Genomic DNA, 20917 nt, shown 5'->3' with positions numbered 1-20917 from the left:
CTTTTTCTTTTTCTTTTTCTTTTTCTTTTTCTTTTTCTTTTTCTTTTCTCTCTTCTTTCTTTCTTTCTATTTTTGAAAGAGAGAGAGCAACCGTGAGCTGGGTAGGGGCAGAGAGAGAGAGAGAGAGGGAGAGAGAGGGAGACAGGATCCAAAGTCAGTCATGACCTGAGCCCAAGTCAGACGTGTAACCAACTGAGCCACCCAGGCGTCCTCCCCCCGCCCAAATGTCTTTTCTTAATAGCACACTTGGATGTCTAAAAAGAATCTCAAACTTAATACATCTAAAACAGAACCCCGCCCTTTTTTTTAAGTTTACTTTTGAGAGAGAGGGAGGGAGAGCATGCCAGGAAGAGAAGGAGAAAGGATCCAAAGCAGGCTCTGCACTGTCAGCACAGAGCCCGATGTGGGGCTGGAATCCACAAACCATAAGATCATGACCTGAGCCGAAATCCAGAGTCAGCTGCTTAACTGACTGAGCCACCGAGGCGCCCCTTCTCAAGTGTTTTTAACAAAAGAAGCAGTTTCAAAAGTCAATAGCACTAAAGGCATAAAGTAGTTCCCTTCAGTCCTCTGTTTCACTGTTTTGCCTATTTACTTTCATATTCGTAAATAATTTATTCATAGCTAGTTCTTGATTTTGCAACGTAGGCATTATTTATTAACCATGGTAGAGTCCCCACTTCTTTCCTTGCATGCCATTGGTAACGACAGCCTTTGGCTCATTTGAGAGTCAAGATTTATATTTTAACTGTGTAAATAGTCCCTGCTGGTCAAATGATGTAATATGACTTCACTTCCTTTCTTGTATGGTTCTTCATTTTTCCTGAAGTTAACAGTTGCCTTTTCAGTTTACCTCCTAGTCTTACTTTTTTGCTGTGTGCACACTGTTTTTGCCCCTTGGTCTCGCTCTGCCATCCAACCCCAGAGCTCTCCTTCCATCTCGCCTCCCCTTGACTTTCTCTGCTGGCACCCTGGTTTTCTGGATCTCATGTCATCATCATTCTCAATTTATAATCTTGTTTTGCAGGAGCACATTTTCTGGTCGCTTTCTGAGAAAAAAAATGCATGGAAAATAACCTTTTTGAGCTAATAATGCCTGCCTGAACATATCTTTCATCGATGTCAAAATGTCTTTCATTGATGTCAAAATGTCTAGACAAACTTTCCACCTTTATACGTGATTGATAATTTGAATAATTGTCAGGTGGTAGATAATTTTCACCCACATTTTAAAAATGATTATTGATTTCTAGCTTCTTAGGCCTGATTTTAAGAAATCGAATGCCCTCTGTTTCTTTGTCCTTATAAGTAACTTGGTTTCTGTCTCTAGATACTTTCTGGTAGTTTTTTCTATCATTGTTATTCTGAAATGTCATAATTATATGCCTTGGTATATTCTTTTCCTTCCATTTTTCTGGGTCCTCTCAGTTAAAAACACTTCTGTTAGTTGGATGTTGGACCTCATGGGCTGGTTCTGTAGTGTTACCTGTTTATATCCTATTTTTTATCATTTCTCCTTTCCCTTTTGGGATATGTTTTGGGTTTTATCTTCTATCTCTTATGTTTTTATTTCAGTTACCCAGTTTTTAATTTCTGAACTTGTTCTCTGATTGCTTCTCCAGAACCTCTTTTTGCTTTATGCTTTTATATTTTCTCTTTATAAGCATGTTAGTTATGCAGTTGACTCTTGAACACGAATCCCCATTGAAAATCCACAGGTAACTCTTGAGTCCTCAAAAACTTAACTAATAGTTCCCTGTCGACCAAAAGCCTTATTGAGAACATAAAGAGTCAATTAACACATATTTTGGGTATGTATTACAACTGTATTCTTTCAGTAAAGCAGAAAAGAAAATGTCATTAAGAAAATCATAAGGAAAAAACATTTATAGTACTGTATTTATTGAAAAAATTCTGTGTGTAAATGGACCCGCACAGCTCAAACCTGTATTGCTCAAGGGTCAACTGTAGTTTTTAATGAAGTGTTTTTCTTCTCCCTGCATTGTCTTTGTTTCTTCCATATCTTTTCTTTTGGTTTGTTTGCTTTGGATTCTTTCTGCGATTGGAGATTTTGACAAATGTCTACTGCTCTGTTCTGTATTCATGTTTAAGGGTGAGGAAGTAAAAGTTGGTAATCAAGTCTTAGTGTCAGTTCTGGCAGCAAGTTCTTCTTCTCTAGGAGAGTCCCCAATTGTTGGTGGCTGGAGGTCTCTTCTCCATGGGTATTCCGTGTTTTCCGAGGAGAATCCTCTCATTTTCTGCTTGGGTGCTTTACACTTGGCTGCCTGCGTGTCAGCTTTGCAAATAGACTTTCCGCCAGTCCTTTTTTCTTTCCTCCTCAACCCTCCCGTCTTCCCATCCCAAGTCCTGATCTTTTCCATAGTTCTTGAGTAAATTTTGGCTCCATTTGATATTCGTCTTTCCAGCCGTCCAGACTTTTGTTTCCTTTGCTCTGCCAGATCATCTTACCACCCTTTAGAAAATGTCACTCCTTGGGGCGCCTGGGTGGCGCAGTCGGTTAAGCGTCCGACTTCAGCCAGGTCACGATCTCGCGGTCCGTGAGTTCGAGCCCCGCGTCAGGCTCTGGGCTGATGGCTCGGAGCCTGGAGCCTGTTTCCGATTCTGTGTCTCCCTCTCTCTCTGCCCCTCCCCCGTTCATGCTCTGTCTCTCTCTGTCCCAAAAATAAATAAAAAACGTTGAAAAAAAAAAAATTAAAAAGAAAATGTCACTCCTTGCTTAAAACCTATCCTCCTGTGGCTTCCCGTTTCCCTTGGAATACAATCCAGATCCCTTGCGGTGGCTACAAGGATCTGCCTGATGTGGCCCCTCCTGCTTCTCCACTCACCTCTGTTCTCCTCCCCGCTGCTCTCACCTTTCTACCAACAGGCCAGCCTTGTACTCTCCCCAGGGCCTTTGCCCTCAATCTTCCTCTGTCTCTTCACGTGGCTGGTTCTTCATCCACGTTTCACATCCGCTGCTGTCGCAGAAGAGACCTGCCCCGTCCGCTTAGGGTAACTCACCCAGTTACTTTTTATCTCGGTGATCCTTGGTTTTCTGAGCTCTTAGCCCTTTCTGAGGTGAGCTGTTTTATGAGTTCGTTTTCCCCAGTTAGGGTATAAGCTCCATGAAGACAGGGACCTTGTTTGGCTGGTTCACGGCTCTGTCCTTGGATTTGAGAGTAGTGCTTGGCCTGTAGTAGACCCTCCTATATTTGAAGAAAGAACAAAGAAAGATTCCCCAGTATAAATTGTTAAAACTGTTACCGACAAGTCTTCAGGGTAGTACAAACCAAGGTGGTCTCGAGATGGATGGCTCTCCTATTACTCAAAATGCACTGAAGGAACTCATTCATGTTCAGGTGCTGTGGCAGTGCTTATGGGTATCCACAAATTAATGAAGCATAATCCATGCTCTTGAGGGCCTTTTACTCCAACGGGGAAGACACTCATACAAGGTAACCATATTAGGGAAAGATAGGATAAAATAGGCAGAGAGGGAAAGGTCAGGTAGGACCTGAGGTCTCTGGCTGGGGAAAAACACAAATTTTGGAACAATTATGGGAGGGTCTGACCACAGCAGACGCCTTCGGGCATAAGGTTCCTCTGAAGAATGTAACAGACCACATACTCCCCCTACCAGGAATTTGACAAAAGACCTAGCTAAAAATAAGCAGTAGACCTTAAAACCTTATGACCCACAGGGAACAGGATGGCCACAGACCGCCCCTCATACAATAGAAAATAGCCAATCAAAAAGGAGTGAGTAGGCTTTTAGAGTTACCCAGGCAATAAAGGTGGCACCTGAGAAGAAACTCGGGGAAGTAGAGAGGCCTGAACAAAACCCTGTAAAACAAAGTCCCCTGCTGTCGTCACAGGCATTCACTTTCAAATGCTCCTTCTCTTAGAGAGCTTTCATACTATTCTTACTTTCTTGCACCCTAATAAACTTTTCCCTGCTGTTCATTTTGTGTCCACCTCTTTATTCTTCGAAGTGGCAAGACAGTGAATCCCAGGTATTGAAGTTACAAAAAAATCCTGCAATGTAACTTGAGTAAGATCTAGGCTTCTGAGCTCCAAGTTCACATACATGACTCTGCTCCTTTTTCTTGTTATTTAATAGAGCCCAGAATCTTCACCCAAAACAACTCCTTATTTTCAGTTTATGCACAAAACCTTAGGCATTGTTTTTACCTTTCTCATTTATTCCCATTTATGGTCAGATGTCCTATGCCCTTTCTTCCCTCAAATATTTGAACCTGTCTTATAAGCATGGTTCTGAGATACAAAGATAAGTACCGAAAACCTGGTTCTACCACTAAATCACACATTCTGGAAGAGGATACAAATTAGTTGTTACTTTCAGCAACAAATTTGTAAGAATCTAAGAAAAAGTCTAAGGTAGGCACACTGTATTTTACATGAAATTCATCAAGTTGGGTGTGTGTACTTATTCCCTGTTGTTACCTGATTTTCAAAGAGAAACAAATGTTTTCTTTGTCCTGTGGCTTGAAGAGTAGTCATCAACTAAGGAGTTCAACTCCGTGGGATAATAATATATTTGGTCTTTGTCCTTGGTCTCTGGCAAAAAGTTGCCCAAACCCTTAGAATTTTGGGGGGATAGGAGCATCTTTCCTTATTCATAGCATCTTTGGACCATTGCAGGGAGGTGGCTGGGGGTGGGGCCTCTAGGTGGTTTGAGGCCAGGGGCTGGTCATTAAGAAGAACAAATGGGATTAGAGGGTGGCATGTTTCAGCTCCACCCCCTGACCTCCCCACCTCGAGGAGGGAGGGGGCCTGGAAATGGGGTCATAAAAACTCTCGAACAATGAGTATAACAAGCATATCTAAAACCGCATTCTTGATCTGGGAGCCTTCTCCATCTCAGTAAATGGCAACTTTGTCGCTGTCCTTCTAGTTGTCAGCGAGGCCTCCCTAACCTCTCTCTGTAAGATACCCGCCTTTCACACACCTGCCCCTTTCCCTCACAATACTTTATTTTTGCCTAGATTTCCTTATTGGGCCAATAGGTTTCAGTAAAGATGGTGTTTGGCACATGGCAGGTGTTTCACGAATATTCGAATGAATGAGTAAACGAATGAACGCTTAGTCCTTGAAGCACTGGCTAAGATGAGGTTGTAGATGGAGGCAGGAAGCACCCAGATTGTGGCATTTTATATGCATCGCCTGCAGAATTTATGCTTTCTGATAGACACTGGGGAGCTGAGAGTTTTTTAGCAGGAACTCAGAATTTTATAGGCTGTTCTAGCTACAGTGTGTGGACTGGGGAGGCTAGAAGCAAGGAAAGCAGGTAGGTCAGTATTTAGGGTTGATGAGAGTTTGAAATCAGGAGGCCACGGTGTAGGGGCTGGGAGTGGTCGTGGCCTGACACGGCCTGACAACAGTGATGCCACTTCGTCTGCTCTGTCTGCCCGTGTCTGAAGAGCGTTTGAGATTTGAAGCCGTTAGGTCACGGGAGAGCCTCGGTGGGGGCCTGCAGGAGCAGAGAGAAGCAGCTGTCTGTCTCCGTGGGCACATTCTCCCTTCCCTAGGGGTTGGCTTCCTTGTGCCTTGTGGTTGAACCTGGCTCAGCAGACCCCAGACGGACAAATCTGCAGGCCTGTCTAGTGCCCAGTCCCGGGTTCCTGCTGTGCTGTCTCCCTCGTCAGGGAGCTAGTGAGCGGAGTTGGACTCTGGCTGATCCAGCTTTAAACAGGCAACCAGCACTGCCACGTACTTACTCCCTGTGACTTGAGCAGTGCACACAACCTCTACTTTTAGCCGAGTGCAAGTAATAGAATCTGGGAATACGGAGGATTGTATTCGTGAAGAAGTATGAATTAACTGATGTGTGGAAAATAGATTTTCAAAGGTTAAGTCTGGTCTTAGACACATAAACTGTCCTTAGATTGAGATGGATGATAATACACATTTCAAAGATAGTGAGAGAATAAGGTAAAACATGTCTGTTGGTCACAGAAAAGGAAGGACGAGATTTGTTGAGTTTACAACAACAACACGTATACAGTAGTGTGACCACCACCACACCCAAGATACGGAACTTTTTGATCACTCCAGAAGGTTCCCTCATGTCCTTTTGTAGTCAGTTCCTCAAGCCCCTGGGAACACTTGCACTGCTTTCCATAACCATAATTTTGCCTTTTCTAGAATTTAATGTAAATGGAATCATACAGCATGTCTTTTGTGTTTGACTTCTTTTCCCTTAGCACAATGCTTTTGAATCCATCTGTGGTGTTGTGTATATCAGTGATTCAGGTTTTCAATTGATGGATAATATTCCATTGTATGGATATACCACGATTTGTTTATCCTTTTGCTGATTGATGGATGTTAGGATTTCCAGTTTGGGTTGATACAAGTATTACTATTATTATTAACACTCATTTACAAGTTTTGGTGGGGTATATGTTTTCATTTCTCTGTGAGAAACTGCCAAACATTTTCCATTGCCAACAGCTCTCTTGTCAAGTGTCTGTTTACATTTTTTGCCCATTTAAGAAGTTGCATTATCTTTTTATTATAAAGTTGTAACAATTCTTGTGTATTTGGGGGGACAGTCTTTTATCAGATACATGTTTTATAAATATTTTGATGTGTCTTGCCTTTTAATTTTTTTTTTTTTAACATTTATTTATTTTTGAGACAGAGAGAGACAGAGCATGAACGGGGGGAGGGCCAGAGAGAGAGGGAGACACAGAATCTGAAGCAGGCTCCAGGCTCTGAGCTGTCAGCACAGAGCCGGACGTGAGGCTCGAACTCACGGAGCACGAGATCATGACCTGAGCCGAAGTGGGATGCTCAACCGACTGAGCCACCCAGACGCCCCGCCTTTTCATTTTTAAGTATCATTAGAAGAGCAAATGTTTTGTATTTTAAGTTCCATTGATCAGTTTCTTTTATATTTCATGCTTTTTGAATCCTAAGAAGTCATTGCTTACCCCGGGGTCACAAATACTTTTTTCTATGAGTTTTATAGTTTAGGTTTTACCTGTAGGACTGTGATCTTTGAGGTGATTTTTTTGTGTATGGTTTTTGAGTTAAGGATCAGGGCCCTTTTTTACATAAGGGTGTTTTAGCATCTTTTGTTGAAAATGATGTTTTAGTGTCATTTATTGAAAAGGCAGTTGCTGACAATCAGTTGACCCTATATATGAGTTTATTTCTGGACTCTTCTGTTTCAGTGACATATATGTATCCTTATACCAATTGCGTAGGTTATGCAGTGTTACTCTTTTCAAAATGTTTGCTATTCTAGATCCTTTGCATTTCCTTAAGCTTCAGAATCAGCTTGCCAGAATAGACCTATTGAATCTGTAGGTGAAGGTAGAGAGATTTGACATCTTAAGGTTGAGATCCATGACCATATTGTATCTCTCCCTCCTCCTCCTTCTCCTCCTCCTCCTCCTCCTCCTCCTCCTCCTCCTCCTTCTCCTCCCCCTTCCTCCTCCCCCCTCCATCTTCTCCCTCCCTTCCTTCTCCCACCCCCCCCCCTTCTTCTTCGGACTTCAGTTTCTCTCAGCAACATTTTACGTATTTCAATATATAATACAATTCTTGCATTACTTTTGTCAAATTTAACTGTGAAGGTTTCATATTTTTGGTGCTATTGTGTGTGGTACTCATTTAATATTTGCTGCTGATATGTAGAAATATAAATGATTTTCGTATATTGACAGTGTATTCTGCAATACTGCTGAATTCATTTAGTTTTTGTAAATTCCATAGGATTTTCTACCCAGAGATTCGTATTAAGTGCACATGAAGATTATTTTACTTATTCTTTCCAGTATCTGTGTCTTTTTCAGTTTTTGCTTCATCGTACCTCTCTAGTATAGCAGTGAAAGAGCTGAGAGCAGATCTTTCTCCCTGATCTTTCAGAGATAAACATGTAGTCTTTCACTGGACAGTGTAATGTTAGCTGTAGGTTGTTTGTAGATATTCTTAACATTTTTTTTTAACATTTATTCAGTTTTGAGAGACAGAGACAGAGTGTGAGTGGGGGAGGGGCAGAGAGAGAGGGAGACACAGAATCCAAAGCAGGAGCCAGGCTCCGAGCTGTCAGCACAGAGCCTGACATGGGGCTCAAACTTCTCGGACCGTGAGATCATGACCTGAGATGAAGTCAGCCACTTAACCAACTGAGCCACCCAGGCGCCCTGTTTGTAGATATTCTTTATCAGGTCGAAGAAGAAAACTTTCCTTCTTTTCCTAACCTGATGAAATGTTTTAGAAATCAGAAATGGATGTTGGATTTTTTTTCAGATGCTTTTTCTGTGTTGAGATGATCATGTTCTTTAGTGTTTAAGTGTTTAAGTCTTAAGTCTTTAAGTGTTTAAGTCTTTAAGTGTTTACATGGTGTCTCACACTGAGTTTTGAATGTTAAAGCAACCCAACAGTTCCTCAGATAGACTCTTTTTATATGTTGATGGTTATCCTTTTCATATGTATCTTTTTTGTATATTGCAGAATTTGTTTCATGAGGAATATTTGTAGCTTTCTTAAATGCTTTTATCTGATTTTGTCCTGAGGGTCCTTGGAGACCTCATCAAAAACGAGTGGGGAAGTGTTTCTCTTTTATTTCTTGGAAGGAAGAATTTACTTAGAATTAGGGTATTAGTTCTCTCTTGCTGCATAACACATTACCACAAACTTAACGGCTCACAAAAACATAATTATTTGTTCACAGTTGCTGCAGGTCAGGAGTGTGGGGATGGCTTAGCTGGGTCTTCTACTGTCCGTCTCACAAGTGCAGTCAGGGTGTTAGCTTGCCTCTTACGGCTGTTGGCAGAGTTCAGTTCCTTGTGACTGTAGGACTTGTGGTGGCTTGCTTCTTTAAGCCAGTGGGAGAATCTCTCTGATACCAAGGAAAGGCTCAGTGTCTCTTTTAAAGACTTAACACTTAATTCAGTTGGGTCCTCCTAAGATAATTTCCCTTTTCAGTAACTCAGAATCAGTTGATGGGGACCTTAACTGTACCTGCAGAATCCTTTTACATGTGTCTTAAAACCTCATAAAAGGAGTAACTATCCCTCACCTTTGCTGTATTCCGTTGGAAGTAGGACACACGTTGTGGCCACACTCATGGGGGACAGGTCACACAAGAGTTACACGGTGGCTTGACTTCTTTGGGGTTACTAAGCTGTGTCTGCCACAGTTAATACTTTCTTAAATGTTCCATAGAATTAATCTGGGCCAGAACTTTTCTTTTGGGGAAGGTTTTAACTACAAATTCAATTTTTTAAATAGACATTGGGCTACTCTCGTTGTCTGTTTCTTCTCAAGTGAGCCTTTATAGACACAAAGTGGACATTCATAGAATGAGTATTCTCTCATTCTTTTAATATCTGTAGCATCTGTGATGATGTCTTCTCTTTCATTCCTGATATTGGTTATTTGTGTCCTTTCTCTCTTTTTTCACATGATTAGTTTGGCTAGAAGTTTATAAATGTTATTGATCTTTGCAGTGAATCAACTTTGGTTTCATTTTTTCTCCCCGCTATTAGTTGTCGATATTCTATTCCATTGCTTTATGCCGATATCTTTATTTTCTTCTACTTATCTTTTTTAAAAAGTCAATCAGCCTTTTTTAAAAAAGTTTTTTATATATTAATTTTGAGAGAGAGTGAGAGAGTGTGTGTGGCATGAGTGGGGGAGGAGCAGAGAGAGAATCCCAACCGGGCTCTGCTCTGTCAGTGCAGAGCTCTACGTGGGGCTTGATCCCACAAACAATGAGATCTTGACTTGAGCTGAAATCGAGTTGGGTGCTCAAAACTGAGCTACCCAGGCGCCTCTCTTCTACTTACTTTGAGTTTAATGTGTACTTCTTTTCCTAGTTTCTCATGGTGGAAGCTTAGATGACTGATTTTAGGCCTTCCTTTTTTTTTTTTTTTTTTTTTTTTTTTTTAAATGATGAAATACATTTCTTTTCGGGTATTGCTTTTGATTAAAAAAAATTATTCAGTTCAAACTAATTTTAGTTTTGCCTGTGAATTCTGGTTTGAATGGATTATTTAGGAGTATGTTGCTTAAATTTTGAATATTTGATTTTTTTTCCATATATCATTTAGTCATCCATTTCTACTTTAATTTTTGTTATGGTCAGAAAATACATTTTGTGTCATAAAATTTAAGAGAGTTTACTCTTGGGTGCCTGGGTGGCTCAGCCGGTTCAGGGTCTGACTTCTGCTCAGGTCATGGTCTCGCGGTTCGTGGGTTCAAGCCCCACGTCGGACTCTGTGCTGACAGCTCAGAGCCTGGAGCCTGCTTCGGATTCTGTATCTCCCTCTCTCTCTACTCCCTGCTCGTGCTCTGTCTCTGTCCCTCAAAAATAAATAAATGTTAAACAAAAATTTTTTTAAGAGAGTTTACTCTTACACTTATTGAGACTGATTAATGGTGTATTTCGGTGAATGTTCTATATACACTTGAAAAGAATGATTATTCTACGGTTATTGAATAGAATGTTCTGTACGTGTTAGGTCAACTTGTTTGATAAGGTTGTTCAGTATCTTTAAGCAGTTCTGTCCACTTGTAACTACATTATGTAGTAGCCATCTTCAGAGCCGTGAAATGGGTTAATTGGTGAAAGTCATTAAACCCTTAAACTCATGGGTGGTTTTGTCTGTGTGCTGGGTGCTGAGAGGATGGAGGCTGGTTGATTTGATTTGTGTATCTACTCTTTGCCAGACATGCTCAAGACATAGGGAATAGAGTGAAAGACACTGATAAACCATACCATTTCCTTGTCTTAAGAAACTTGTGTCTTGGGGGGAATGAGAGACAGTTATTAATGCAATGAGGACGGAAGTGAGCCCCCAGTGTTAAAGCCGTCACCCAAGATAGCACCACACTGAAGAGACAGTGCAGTAGAAAGGTTTAAAAGTTATGTATCAATGATGCTTAAAACCCTTAATAACAGTGGTAATAGCCCTGCATCTATAGAGTTTGCCCTAGAGAGGAAGAGACTGGAGCCTAGGCAATAGTAACAATGGTAGTAACAATTCATATACGTTTATTATGTGCCAGGCATCTTTTTAGCCTACTATATATATTCTTTTTATTATCAGTGTGACTCTCTGAGAGTAGGTACTGTTATCTCCACTTCACAGAAGAGGAAACTGAGGCACGTAGAGGTGAACTGGCCCAAGTTGCAAGTAAGTTGTTGAGTTAGGATTCATGGCCAAGCAGTGCGGCTCCAACATGCATATGAGCTATAAGAGATTATGCTGATAATCCAGTTGGCAGATAATAAGGTTTTGATCTGGGATAGAAAATGGCATTGGGAATGTAGAGAAGGAAACAGATGGAAGAGGGTTTATCGAGGTAGAATATTATATAGCACTGAGGTAAAGTAGAGGAGGGACAATGTGCTGCAAAGGAACTACTGCTCACCAGAGAGATGAGGAGGAGAGGATATAATACCCATTACAGAAAGAAGAAAATCAGAAGGAGCTGTTGTTCAAGCCAACCATTCCTCCCTCGGGTTCAAGAAAGGTGGGAGGCATGGAGGGAAAATTTGGTTATCGTTTGTAATAGAGGTAATATTTGGATCTGTGAGAGTGTTGTGGTCACCAACGAAGAAAATAGGAAAGAGGAGAGGTTTTAAAAGGCAACTTAAAAAATGTTGTGTTTATTGGGTAAAAGAGTTTTGAATGTGGAGGTATTGGTGGTTCAACCTTGTGTTGATTCAGTAGTGGTATTTCCAGGGGCTTATAACTTAGCGTTGCCCAGTGGGTCATTACCAAAGGGGCGGGCGGTAGAGGGAGTATTGTGGTAAGAGGTGGAAGAGCATGGCTCTATTTTTACTTAGCCTGTGTCCATGGCCTTGAATATATTATCTTAGAAGTGAGCCTTAGCTACCTTCAGATTAAACTAAAAATCAGTCATAGGGTTGAAAGTGGAAAAAAGCTTTGTACACATTGAGACTGGTATTGAGCCAGGTAGTTAACCACTTCGATACCATCACGAAGGTGAGATTATGCAACTCCATTGGACTGATTCCACCAAGACAAGAATTTGTGATTATACTGTAGCTGCGCTTTTGACCTGAAAAGATCTTGGGTGGTGATATCAAATTCTCATTCTCTAATTGATGTTTTGTGTTTAAATCTGAACTGGTGATTCTGTCCTTCGGCCGTCCTTTCACCACAAAAATCTGTGATATTTGATCCACTTTTAAAATTCATTGCTCTCTTTTGCCTAGCTGGCTTTCTTCAGTGGTTGAGTCACTTTCTCTTATTTTCTTATCTAGAAAATAGGGGTAATGATTCCTAGTCTCATTAATTCAGAGTGTAATTGGGAGGATTAGAGGAGACGCTGAATAGAAAAGCACTTTGTAAAGGGAGAACTCTATAATTACAACCGTCCCTTGGGCTTGTGGTGTGTTGATGGTGTTGGTTCATCACTCAGGTTCATCTGCTATCACCACCCTTCTGCTGCCAGCACGTTTATCTTGCACAGGAAAACAACGTACGATGTGTTTCATGAAATTCATCCTTTGAGCTAATAACGCTTAATTGTTGGCACACGCAAGAGAGTGCTCATTTGCTTGTTCCAGAATATACACCCTGTGTTGCCAGCCAGTGTTTCTGACATACAGTGCTTACCAGCGTGAGACCAGCAAGGTGCAGACTTGCCTTTGAAACTGTGAAAAACTGCAGCACTCGTTTTAACACGTACACATCTAATTGTGGACAATTCTCCTCCGCCACTTCTTTTCTCCCTTCCTCCTTCCCATTTCTCTCTTACTAAATCCCAGGACAAGGCACAAGACACGCATCCCATAGAGTAAGGTTAGGTAGGGAGTTTGTGGTACCTGCATATCAGGTCTCAGTGGGAGGGATTATATGAGCTGTACTCCCGGGAGAGTTCCTGAGAGTTCCTGTCGGCTGCAGGTGTGCAGGGTACAAGGGTAAGTCCTTTTCAGTAAAAGATAGCCTTCGTAGTGATTATTCTTCCTTTTATCCCACTCCTCCACAAAGATACATACACGTATCTGGTAGAAGTTAGTCACTAGGGCCCAGAGTCCAAATTGAGCTGGTCTATTAATATGGAAAGTCACAGTCGTAAATCTGTTGATTCTGTCCTTTGTGTCTGTGATGCCTTTCCACCTCCCGGCACACACTCCCCTCTCCTATTCGATACTGTCTTACATCAGTAACACGTAGATAGAGTGTGATGCTTCATTTTATGTTACGCAACTTCCCATTTGTTTTCTCTTATGTTCATAGTATACAACAGAATGAACTTCAGATTCGTAAGTGTTTCATTAAGTCATTCTGTTAACCGGGTCGTAACCGAATTCTACTTGGAGCAAAGGTATGATTGTTCTTTACGTCCAACTTCCGACCATCCGTTACATCCTTCATTACACATCCATCATCCTTCTGCAGCATCGCCCCCCTTACCAGCGATGCCTGGGAAAGTTTCTTTGTAGCTCCCCCTCATACACTTACTTTGTCCTATTAACGGCTAATGTGGCTCTTGTGGCCTTTTCTCAAGTGCGATCTTCTCTGTTAGATGGCCTGCTCAGCTGGTTTCTTGCCTCCTCCCCACTGCTGATCCACTGCTCATCTTTTTTTTCCTTTTCCTTGGCTCATCTCCATATTTGAGCTGCAACAGCACTCATGTGTCTTCTTCATTTCTTTTTTCCAAACCTGCATGTGCATCAGAATCATTTAGGGAGCTTTAAAAAAAATGAGTAAGCGCAGTCCTTGGGGTATGATTTATCTGGCATGAGTCTTTGGGAAGCTGTAATTTCTCAAAGCTTCCTAGCAGAGTGTGATGAGTGGCCAGTTGGAGTGATTTTGTTGTGAATGGCTGTAATGTGGTAGTCACCTATCGTTAACGAGGGTCATTCCATTGTATAATGAATGCTTTTGAACTTGCCTTGCATTTACATGTGTTCTTTTCTGTAAAAGGGAGAATATGACTCCCAGCCTTCTCTGATCTCACTCACCCCTCCTTAGGTAAGTAGTTTCTCATTTCAAGAAGTTGAGGACTTCTTGCAGTGTGGACATTCATTAAAGGTTGCACTGTGTTGCAGTTTAGAAGGAATCAGGGTGAGGAGATTGAAGGTTTTGAAGGAATCAAGGCAAGACTATTGAAGGTTTTGGCTAGACTTTATCCATCAGAAGAATTGTCTGCCTAGCTCTGGGATGTTTTGTTTTGGAGTGACTCATTAGTGGAGACTGTCCTCCAGGACTCTGTTGTTAATGGAAGTAGAAGAGACAGCTTTACTGGCTTCTTTCTCCAGGCTATCCCATCACCCCCCTGCTGTCGCTAAGATCACACAAATTCCACGTGGTAGGCCTGACAGCCACATTCACAATACCCAACTGAGGAGATGCACACTGGCCCTGGGGCTGACATGTGACCCAAGTTGGGATAGAGATTCCAAGGTTTTATTTTATTTTATTATGTTATTTTATATATATATATATATATATTTTTTTTTTTTTTTTGAGGGTATGAACTGAGAAGTCTTTCATAGAACTGGGAAGAAGCAGCTATGTGCAAGATAAGCCGAGAAGAAAGTGAAGCAAGTGTGTAGAGGGAAACAGATAATGCTGTGAGAACTACCTCAGTTCACAAGAGTCTTCTTGTTCTGTCCCCAGTAAGGGTGCTTCTTCCCATGCATTCTGAGACTCTCCTGTAAGCTAACAATAAATTCCCTCTTTTTGGTTAAGATAAGCCAAGGTTTCTGTTACTTGAAGGAAAAGCTGCTTTATTAACCTAAGAGGAGAGGAATGTGTATATGCCTTTCTACTTTGTATTGGTCGTAAGATCAGTACAAGTAAGGTGCTATAGATGAATAGGTCAGGGCCCCATTAATCAGCTACCAGGAATACGTGAAGAAACAGTTTAAACTGAGTGACAGTTTGGCCATTAAATATGTGCAAAGCGTTTCCTTATAGTACCTGTCCCCAAGTCGGACAAAAAAAAAGTTAGCTAATATGATTTCCATGTCTAATTAACACAGTCAGTGACTATCTTGTTAGTTTTATCTGGCACGGTGATAGTACCTCTCTTAGTTTTTTGTTTGCTAAGTCATGCTTTTCCTGGTATATACCCACTGGGGTTTTAATAATGGTTCTTTTTCTAAAATAAATTACAGCCCGTGTGATTGTTTTTTTGTTTTTGATCAAATTGCCTGGAATTTTTGGTGTCATCCTTTGTTCAGACTACTAATACTCTTTGTAGAAGCATGAGATGTTACTATTCGTAAGTACTGTGATATGGAAACTCCCTTCCCCCACATCTGTCTTCAACAAATTCTATCTCTATCTCTGTAAGAACGTACTCATTTTACTTGGAGAACAGCTTGTTGAACTTCCCTCACTTTAGTGAATACCACCGCAGTTCTTATCAACACTGCAATTTCTCTCTTAGCTTTGCATTCCTACCCTGTCATTATAGTAGCCCCTGAAAAACAGGCACGGTGAGTATTTGTTCTTTGTGGCCGGCCAGCAGATGAACTCCGTATCTGGAATTCTCTACCTCACGATTTTTTGTGGGAAGCAGTGTCACTACCCACATGCTCCCCCCTCCACTGCCAGCCCTTGCATATCTTCCACCCAGACCAGAGTGGGGAGTTTTCTTTTCTCCAGGTTGGGGGATAAACATTAGAGGTGTGAAGTTGAATGGCTTAGCTGGTGCGGGTGAGGAGGGGGTGCTGAGCCGTAACTTACTGCTCTGAACTCAAGCGTCTCGCTGGCAGCCACGTTCTGAATTTTGACTCGAGATTGAATCCCTTACATAGGTTGTTGGCAGAGATTGAAAACATTTTTTTGTTTTCTTAAAGCTGAGTTTGTGATCTCGCTGAATGCTTTTGTAGCTTCCCGAACTGACTGTGACGGCTGTCTTCAATTCCTTATTTTGTAGATTTCTGTGCTAGGAGACTTCGCTTTGTCTTAACCGTCGCAAGGGCACTGTAGTGTTTCATGGTGGAGTTCCAGTCATGCCAGCCCTTCACTGTAGTCTCTTTTTAATAAAAAAATTTAAACCTGTAACCCTTACGTTTCTTTATGGTCGTTTTACACCTTGCAGCCACTGTTGGAATCTTTGTGTTTTATGAGGTCAAGACTGTCATCTTCGATAGTCACAACTAATCCAAGAGTTACGGGTTTTCCTTAGTATTTATTGAAATGAACTGGCTCTGTGTTGAGCATTGAGGAGGGCACTTGTTGGGATGAGCACTGGGTGTTGTATGTAAGCGATGAATCACGGGAATCTACTCCCCAAACCAAGAGAACACCGCATACACTGTATGTTAGCCAACTTGACAATAAATTAAATTAAAAAAACAATTTAAAAAATATTGAAAATAAAAGAAATCAACTGGCTTTAATAATTTAGGCCAATTAATGGCATTGGCATGTTTAAACCTACACATCTATAGAGTGTTCATGATTTACTTATAGTTTCTGACTTGTTTTTCCCCTGATTTTCCCGTTTATCAAAACCCATGTGTGTCTGTTGTAGAAAAATTACATTCAGTACAGGGAAGTATTAAAAAACTGTGTAGGGCCCCCATGTCAGTCTACAGATTCACTGTAACCCCTATTAAAATTCTCACGGCCTTTTTTGCAGAAGTCCACAGTGCAATTCTAAATTCACATGGAAATGCAAAGAACTCAGAACAGCCAAGACAACCTTGAGAAGAACAAAGATGGTAGACTTTCAGTCTCAATGTCAAAACTTAATACAAAGCTACTGTAATCAAGACGGTGCAGTACTAGCATAAAGATATCGTACATCAATCTGGTCATTTGACTTTTTTTTTTTTTTTTACCACCCCACCTCCTTATGGTCATTTGATTTTTAAAAAATTTTTTTTTTTTAATGTTTATTTATTTTTGAGACAGAGAGAGACAGAGCATGAGCAGGGGAGGGGCAGAGAGAGAGGGAGACACAGAATCCGAAATAGGCTCCAGGCTCTGAGCTGTCAGCACAGAGCCCGACGCGGGGCTCGAACTCACGGACCTTGAGATCATGACCTGAGCCGAAGTCGGACGCCCAACCGACCGAGCCACCCAGGCGCCCCTGGTCATTTGATTTTTAACAAAGGTGCCAAACAATTTAATGGGGAAAAGAACAGCCTTTTCAACAAATGGTTCTGGAACAACTTGGTATCCATATGAAGAATGAATGAATTTGAATCTCTCACACCAAAATTAACTAAAATGGATCGGACCTAAAACTAAAACTTTTAGAAGAACACAGGTGTAAATCTTTATGACCTTGGGTTAGCCATTGGTTCCTTAGATAGGACACCACAAATAGAAGCAAACAAAGAAAAAATAAATAAGTTGGATTTCATCAAAGGAAAAAAATGATAAATTAGGCTTCATCATCATTGAAAACATTTGTACTTCAAATGACATTGTCAAGACAGTGAAAAGACAACCCGCAGAATGGGAGGAAATGTTTGGAAATCGTATCTAATAAAGGTCTAGTATCAAGAATATATAAAGAACTCTTACAAGCTAAAAAGACAAACAACCTGTTTTAAAAAGTAGGCAAAGGAATTGAATAGATATTTCTCCAAAGAAGATACGCAGATGGCCAGTAAACACGAAAAGATGCTCAATGTCTTAGTCACAAGGGAAATGCAAGTAAAAGCCACAGTGCTACACCCACTAGGATGACCGTAATGGAAAAGAAGGTGGACAATAAAAAGTCTTGGTGAGGATGTAGAGAAAGTGGCGCCTCATGCGTTGCTGGTGGGGATATAAGGTGGCACAGCCACTTTTTGGAAGACGACTTAGCAATTTCACAAACGGTTAAGCACAAAGTTACCATATGACCCGGTAGTTGTACTCCTAGTTGGACTGTTGGGTGTCTAAGAAAAATGAAAACACGTCTCTTCAAAAACTTGTACACAAATGGTCCTTGCACCCAAAAGCAGAAACGTTTTTTTATACCAGCCCCAAAGTAGAAGCTACCCAGATGTCCGTTCACTGTTGAATGGTTAAACCTAGTGTGATGTGTCCATGCACTGGAATACTATTCAACAATAAGAAGGAATGGAATGATGGTGCCTGTAACAACGTGGATGATGAACCTTGAAAGTATACGCGGACGGGAGGAAGCCAGACAGAAGACTACGTATTGTGATTCCATTTGTATGAAATGTTCAGAATAGACAAATCCGTAGAGACAGGAAAAAGGAGACAAGTGGTTGCTAGGGGCTGGAGGGAGAAGGACATGGGGAGTGACTGCTGATGGATACGGGGTTTCTTTTGGGGTCGATGAAAATGTTCTGGACAGACACTGACCACGGTGATGGTCGCACAACCTTGTGAATATGCTATAAACCACTGAATTGTATACTTTCGAAGAGGGAGTTTTATGCTATGTGAAACATATCTCAATTAAAAAAAAAAGATAATTGACAAAATAGAAGGCACCTTAGATCCCACTGCCCAGGGACTACCACAGCTTAGGTGCACGAAGCATTTTACAAAATGCTTACTTAGTGCTGGACTCCTGAGCCCTGTATGTACCTTCTCATTTAGTTCTTACAGCAGCTTTGTGAGTCTTCTGTCAGAACTGGGATTCCTGACTCCAGAGTTTTTTCTGCTAATTCTCTGTGCCTGTGTTTACAAAGAATTTTGGGTAAAGACAAGAGCACGCTACTTTGGAATTTTATTAAAATACTGTTTTACAGAGTTCAATGCTTAACTCACAGTTGGCCAAAATATATTTGTGGTGTGGTTTGGTTGGTTACCATTCAGCAGTTTAGGAAAGCGAATACTTGGGAAATAGGGTTAAATCCCTGAAGTTATTAGTCTTTTAATACCAAGGAGCTTACCTTGATCTTTTTTCTTTCTTTCTTTTTTTTTTTTCCTTCAGAGATTGCAAGAAAGTAACAAGTAGAATTAGAAATTTCCTTCAGTGGCCATTCATCCTGGTCTGGTGTAATGCTGGGGGTAGAAGAGGTGCTTGGATTTTGTTTTCATAAAATGCTCCTCATCAGGATATGCTGTGATCAATTGCTTTTCTGCTAGAGTGTATAAAGTGGAAGGCATAGTGAAAGGCACTCGCATGGAAAGCTTTGTTACAGTGGTTACTTTTGTTTGTTTTCATATACTCTTAACATTTCAGACCAACTATCATGGGTTCACAGGTTTTATCCTGTGCACTCATTTATTGATTGATCCTTATTCGTGGGCACCTAAAACGTAGTGAACTTCAAACTTCTCGTAAAACAAACAAAACTTGGTTAGTGATTTTTTTTTTTTATTTGTAAGTAGAGTTGTTCAGACTTTTTAATGACTCTGACATGAAAATGCCATGTTTTTAAAAACCTTGAGCCTCGATAGTGGTGCTCTGGCTTTATTCTTTTGTCGTGTAATGAAAGAAAATGTATTAATTTTCTTTGAAAGTTTATTATTTCTAGAAACTTATGAATAGCTTTAGTCTGACGGAAGTTCATTTTTGTTTTATTTGTTGATTTTGAGAGAGAGAGAGAGCAAGAGAATGAGCAGGGAGGGACAGAGAGAGAGAGAATCCCAAGCACACTCCCTGCTGTTTGTGCAGAGCCCGATGCGGGGCTGGAACTCATGAACTGTGAGATCATGACCTGAGCCGGAACCCAGAGTCGGACGCTTAACCTACTGCTGAAGCCCCCAGCGCCCCTGACCAAAGTTCCTACTGAAGTGCGGGTGCCCCTGCCATGGCATGGCCTTCACCTTGCAGTTGAAGGAGACTTGGTTTTAGTAAATATTAGCACTGAGATGTGAATGTCCAAGGAAACGCAGAGTGTATTCTTTTTTCCCCCAGAAAAGTGCTCTCAGGAATTTGACTCTAATAAAATAAACACTTGGACGTAGATATCATAATCTCATCATAATTTTAATGTAGATGGACCAAGCTTGGATTCTAAATTCCACGAAGGCAGAAACTTTTTACCACCCTTGTATAATGTAAGAGTTTATTCTTACTCCTTGTCTGTAGTAAATGCTTAGTAAATGTTTGTTATATAAAAATATATTTGTAATCACATATATATTGGTATTTTACATACTGTTTGGTGAAATACCCCCATGCCTATACAATTAACTAGAATGTTCTCAATTGATAAAATTGCTTGTAATAATTTTTCTTAATGTTTCTGTCTCTTTTTAGGTTGGTATTTTGTATGGCATCTTTTTCTATCGAAATTCAAGTTTCTGCGGGAACTGGTGGGAGACACAGGATCTCAGGAGGGAGATCATGAGCCATCAGGCTCTGAAACAGAAGAAGACACTTCGTCATCCTCACACAGGATCAGATCTGCTCGCCAAAGGAGGGCACCTGCTGATGAAGGCCACTGACCCCCAGCCCTCGTCTTGTACTAGTGAATGATGAAAGGCAGTGAGGAGCCTCTGTCTTTAAAGACTTGGCTTTGCATTTTTTTTACTTGGATTTTAAGTCCAGTTGGAAAAAAAAAAAAAGATTTATATGTAAGCCATATGAAAATAAAGGGAATTAAATAAAACCAAATCAGACCATTGCAAATTCCATCTTAAAGAATAATCTTTTGCTTCACTAGCTTTCCACTTACATACTTACTACTCTTTGCCTCCTGGGCTTATTTTCTTGCACTGGTGTGAATCTGGTAAACATCACAGGCTTGAAAAACCATATTTTATTAGTTCTATAATGTATGTTGTGTTTTTGTTTTTGTTACCACATGTTAACCTTGTCTGAAATTGGGATGTAGCTCGTGATTACCGTCAGCCGGGAGATGGTTATGATGGAGTTACCCAACCCGTGCATGTGTGCACGTACTAACAGCTTGTCCTAGACAACGTCATCACTGTATCATTGGTGTCAAATGCATCAGGTTTAAGAGGCATTTAAAAATGTCTTCCAAAAGATTGCACTATGATTCAGCATTGAAACGAAAAGTTAT

At 40.9% G+C, this 20917-nt stretch overlaps 1 protein-coding gene across 1 annotated transcript in view; it reads left to right on the top strand.

Moving 5' to 3' along the window:
• Positions 1–20357, top strand: part of SMIM13 (small integral membrane protein 13) — a 23794-nt gene extending 3437 nt beyond the window's left edge. Inside the window, exon 2 of the mRNA XM_049655046.1 lies at positions 20149–20357. Within this exon, the coding sequence (XP_049511003.1) occupies positions 20149–20336 (188 nt within the window). The 3' untranslated portion in view covers positions 20337–20357. The remainder of the gene's footprint in view (positions 1–20148) is intronic.
• Positions 20358–20917: the final 560 nt, after the last annotated feature.

This window comes from Panthera uncia, assembly GCF_023721935.1.
Source record: "Panthera uncia isolate 11264 chromosome B2 unlocalized genomic scaffold, Puncia_PCG_1.0 HiC_scaffold_25, whole genome shotgun sequence".
NCBI classification, from domain to species: domain Eukaryota; kingdom Metazoa; phylum Chordata; class Mammalia; order Carnivora; family Felidae; genus Panthera; species Panthera uncia.
This window is presented reverse-complemented; position numbering and strand designations above follow the sequence as displayed.